This window comes from Centruroides sculpturatus, unplaced genomic scaffold (genome assembly GCF_000671375.1).
Source record: "Centruroides sculpturatus isolate CEXI.00-Female unplaced genomic scaffold, Cexi_2.0 scaffold1036, whole genome shotgun sequence".
Lineage (NCBI taxonomy): Eukaryota > Metazoa > Arthropoda > Arachnida > Scorpiones > Buthidae > Centruroides > Centruroides sculpturatus.
Genome location: NW_019385233.1, coordinates 162,048 through 166,728, shown reverse-complemented (window position 1 = coordinate 166,728; position 4,681 = coordinate 162,048). Strand labels below are relative to the sequence as shown.

Sequence of the window (4,681 nt, the reverse complement as noted above, 5' to 3'; positions counted from 1 at the left end):
TGGATGAGGTCGCCCTTGGCGGGCGAAAACGACCTTTATTATAAAAGTTTATCTCTGTACAGAATTAATGGCTACAATAATTTACAGGGACGCGCCCTACACTCTTCCCCCCTCGGATCCCGCCTCTCCTTCCCCTTGTCGGGCGCTCTCTTTCTCCATCAGGCGTCGCTGCAAGGGGGTGACCGTCATCAGCAGGGGATGAACCAGGGCCACGGCCAACAGGACGCAGTACACTCCGTTCACCTGCGCAGAAAGAAAAAATACGTCAGACAAAGGAAAAGGGAAATTCGTCCTACGGTTTATTTTCTAATCATTCCCACCACCGAGAGTGGGGGCCGTACCTAATCCATCCGGGTGGGGCGCCGGACCGGAGACGGCGCCACCTTTCGGCGTTCGCGAAATTTCGTCTCCGACCGAAAAGGATGGGAAATGCGCCGGCGTCCACCCGGAGACGGAAGTGGGTCGACCCAATTTGTCGTCGGCTTCCCGGAAAAGAAAACTGCGGATTAGTTACGGCCCGCTGCGCCCGGGAGAAAGTCCGGGGTACTTTTCCCAAAAAAAGCCGAAAAAAGAAGGCGGAGGCGGCGGAGCGCGAAGGTCGCGCCGCTCGCCGGAGCGGAGACTTACGTAGAGACTGTCCGTCCGACTCTCGGCCTCCCACACGAAAAAGGGGAACTGCAGAAGGGTGTAGAAGGCGGCCGCCGTGCTCATGATGCCCAGAAGACGGTTGAAGTGGTCGGCGGGAAACCTGCGGACGAAAAGTGTCAGTTCGACAGCCCCCGGGCGAAGACCCCCCACCCCCCTCTCACCTGGTCCTGAGGTAGGCGGTGCCCACTCCCACGAACGACGATCTGAGAAGGGTGATCAGCGCTATGGAAGCGTAGATGGCCGCCTCCACGAAGAAAAACCTGCAGACGTGGATGGCCGCTTCGGTCAGAGTGGTGATCAGCATGGGGAAGAAGGCGGCTCGGGCGGTCTTCAGCCTCCTCTCCAGGGGGTCCTCCTCTGCAAAGACGGCACGGTTACCAGTCCTCCTCTGCAAAGACGCCGCGGTCCACCACTCGGCCCGCGGCTTCCTCTCCCGCTTCGCTTACCCTTTGCGGCTCTGCCCACGAAGAAGTCCATGACGGCGCCGCCCAGCGGCGCCAGAACCAGTCCGGTTATCTGCACCAGTCCGTAGATTTCCGTGTATCCGGAAGCTGCGGAGGAGAAAAATATCGGTTAATCCGGCGCCGATCCCACCCCGGACGGGGGCGGGGAGAGACTCACCCGATCGGGAGTCGGTGGTCACCCTCTCGATCCACAGGTGCAGGGTCCCTATGTAGATGACGGTGTAGAGCAGCACCCAGGAGAACCAATACTGGTGGGCCAGGAAGGAAAAGGACAGCAGCGACTTTCTCAGCGGAACTCTTCCTTTACCGGGAGGAGGCCGGGGAGGATAGGGATCGGCGGGGGAGGCATCTGTGGAGGAAGAATTGTTATCCCGGAATTCCCGGTCGTTTCCGTCGCCCGCCGAATTTTACTTACCGTAACGGTCGACTTCCGGGTTTTTCCTGGGGTAGACGGGAGATTCTAAAAATATAACGAAAAGGTGGATTATAACGGTGGGCGCCGTTTAACCGACCCTTTACTTCGGGCAAAGTCCGGCGGTTTCGGGTTTTCGACTACTTTCCCCCTACCTTCCCATAATTTGCCGCACCCGAAATAGTGGCCCGGAAACGGAAACGGTTGGCGGGAAAAGAAAACTCGGACCTTCCGGCCGGAAAATACCGGAATCGTCCTCGACCGGCCGAAACGATAGAAGAGGCGGACTTCGTCACCTAATTTCGCGCCCCGTTACGCGCGCAAATCGACTATTCTTCTTTTTCGCCGGCCGAGGCGAGAATTGCGTCCGTCCAGGCAATCCGGACGAAAAAACGCGCAAACTTCCCGCCGGTGGCGCGGCCAAATGAAGTCCGTTTGGTATTTATATACCAATTATTTATTATTACCAAATTATTTATAACCCACAACCGGCGGCGGCAACTTAATAACGAAAGCCGCCGGTCCAATATATACGAAACGACATTTATTTGCTGCGGTTTGGCCAAATATAATAAAGCGCTCCAATTTATCCGCCAATTAAACTACAACGGGCAAATTTGGCGCCGTAAGGATCCGTGTACCAACTGCAATTTTAAATACGGGCAACGAAAACTTTAACGCGCTAAAATCGGCCGACGGAGAAAGAACCTTTTAAATAGGAAAACGGGACCCGACCTATACCCGCATCCCCGGTGTTTGGCGTTATTTAGCCATGCGGCGGCATCCCAACGCTTTATTTTCGTGCGTTCGTATCTTCGATATCCGTCGAGCAATTATTCCCCACGCTTTTTAAAAAATCATTTATCGTAATACGTCAAACCTGGGTAAATAAACGTTCTTTTGTATATATCGGACTTTAACTGCGCGCCGCTTTGGCGGTGACAAATACGAAACGGGCCTCAATGTCCCTCCCATGGCTTTATTTCCCCCGGGAAGTTTATTTTAACTAAATTAAGTTATCGGCCACTCACTGGGAAGGGTGCTGAACTTTCCGAAGGTGACGGGAGAAACCACGGCCACTTCCGCCACCCCCGAAAACATCTTGCTTTTGTTGTCGTCGCCGATCCGGTCCGGAGGAAGCAGAAAGAGGGTGACGGGCAACATGACGGCGCTACAGGCCACCAGCACGAACCAGGTCCACTCCCAGGACACTCCGGCGTCCAACAGGTACTGCGGGAGGAGAGAAACGGTGAGAGGAGAAGGCGGAGAAGAGGAGGAGGAGGAGGAGCGCGTCTGACCTTTAGGAAAGCGAAAACGGAAGCCGAGGCGCTGAATCCTCCGCTGTAGAAAGAGATGACGGTGGACCTCTGCTTGGGAAACAAGTTGGCGATCTAAAAATAAAACGAGCGGTCGAGGATCGCCTTCCTTTCGGGTTCCGGTTCCGGAACGGAAACGGAAGGACGGTCCGACGTCCGGGTCTTGCGCGCGGGGAGACCTCACCTGCATGTTGGCAATCCTCAGCGGGACTCCGGCCAGGCACATCAGGGTCAGCCCGGGAAAGATCAGGTAGGAAGTCTCTATAAATAGACAAACAATCGCCATTATGGCTAATTTCCCCTATAATTAACGGCCGTTCCGGCTTTTAGTCTCGGTGTCTGGCACTTTCGTCGCCCTAAACACTACGGTCTAAATAGCCGGCCGCTCCTCTCCGACGGCGGGGCGGCCGACCCCCACTCACCTGGGTTGGTGACGGACAGCATGATGGTGCCGCTGGCGATCAGTCCGCTGCCGAAAAAAAAGTCCGAGGTGAGAAGAAGAGAGAAAGAGCCGAGAGGGCGGGCTCGAGTCTACTTACTTGATGAGCAGACGAACGGTCCTCAGACCCCAACTGTCCAGCAGAAATCCCCAGACGAAGGCGGTGAAACCCGTGCAGAAACTTCCCACGGTGAAGGCCAGATTCAGCATCTGGTCCTGCTCGTGGCAACCCGACTCCTGAGACACCTGAGACGGAGGGAGACGTTCAAAACAAAGAAACGCGCGCCCGGCCCCCCAGGGAACCGATAAAGCCAACAATTTTAAGCGTCGATCGACGACGCCGAGGGCGTAAATCGCCTCGACCGGTACCCTAACAATTATTAACTATTCCTCGGGACTCGGACGGGTCCGAAATCCGCTTAATCCGTCGGCGCCTGTGAAACCCGCGGTAACAGCCCACCCGAAGCATTTCCGTTCCGCGGGAAGCGGGGTTCCGGTTCCGCCGAGAGAGGAATCAACGTTTCTTTCCGCGGGGAAGTAGCCAAAGGGGGCGCTTCCTGGAAGGGCCTTCCGCCCGGCCTCCGACGGAGGGATCGGGCGTCCTTCCCCGAGAAATCGAAGATAAATCACCCGAGGTAAGTAGATCGAGGTCGTTTTTCGTCCGACGCCCGAGTTCGGAGGTCGCTTCGACCGCGTCGGGAGGTCGACCGTCCGTCCGACCCCCCCGGGAAACTCGGATAAATAGAAAATCTCCGTATTTTCCGCCGCGTTAACCCCGCTCCCGCGTCTACCGCCGGAGGGAGGAAATTTCCCCGCCGGCGGGAATTATTCGGTGGGACGGAGGGAATATTCCCCGGGAGGGGAGAACGGCGGGAGCGCGAAGAAGCGGAGGCACTCACCGTGGCGTTGGCGTCGAGGGTGAAGTTGGAGGGAGGACAGAGGTGGCGGTAGACGCCCTGTCGCTTGAGCATGTAGTTGAGGGCGGCCCAGCCGAAGATGTTGCCGGTGAAGACCACCGTCTCCAGGGCGCCGGTTAGCAGGATCAACCAGCGTACTCCGCGTCTCATGTCGTCGGCGGTCGATCGGACACTGGCACCGCCCGCCTCTCCGCCGTCGATCGGGTCGATCCGCCGACCGTCCTTCATTGGCTGACGGCGATGACGTCGACTCTCTTACCTGGAAGGGCGCGCGCTCTAGCCGCGGGAAAAGCCTGGGGCGCCGTCGTCCGGTGTCTGTTTTCGTCCCGACTTCCGGCCGGGAGGGACGATCCCTTCCGAAAACCGGGACGGAAGGGAAGTCTCTCCCCGGATGCGGGAATCGGTAACCGTTAATCCCCAGGGCCCGTCTACCGTCCGCCTTTACCTTCTTCGGGTTCCGGCGGACGGCCGATACGTATGTACGG

General features: G+C 57.4%; 1 protein-coding gene across 2 annotated transcripts; it reads right to left on the bottom strand.

The window, feature by feature from the left end:
- Positions 1-4,589, bottom strand: LOC111636505 (solute carrier family 43 member 3-like). 2 transcript variants are annotated; one of them, XM_023381778.1, is made up of 12 exons: positions 4,179-4,589; positions 3,380-3,525; positions 3,263-3,309; positions 3,025-3,101; positions 2,823-2,915; positions 2,556-2,754; positions 1,528-1,572; positions 1,270-1,461; positions 1,095-1,199; positions 810-1,005; positions 628-748; positions 1-243 (listed from the first exon to the last, which is right to left on the bottom strand). In XM_023381778.1, the coding sequence occupies exons 1-12, from the start codon at positions 4,422-4,424 to the stop codon at positions 97-99; spliced, it is 1,614 nt and encodes a 537-aa protein (XP_023237546.1). In that variant the 5' UTR covers positions 4,425-4,589; the 3' UTR covers positions 1-96. The 2 variants fall into 2 exon arrangements, with proteins under 2 accessions (XP_023237546.1, XP_023237547.1); XM_023381779.1 differs by having other exon boundaries at positions 3,380-3,516.
- Between the last annotated feature and the right edge of the window lie 92 nt (positions 4,590-4,681).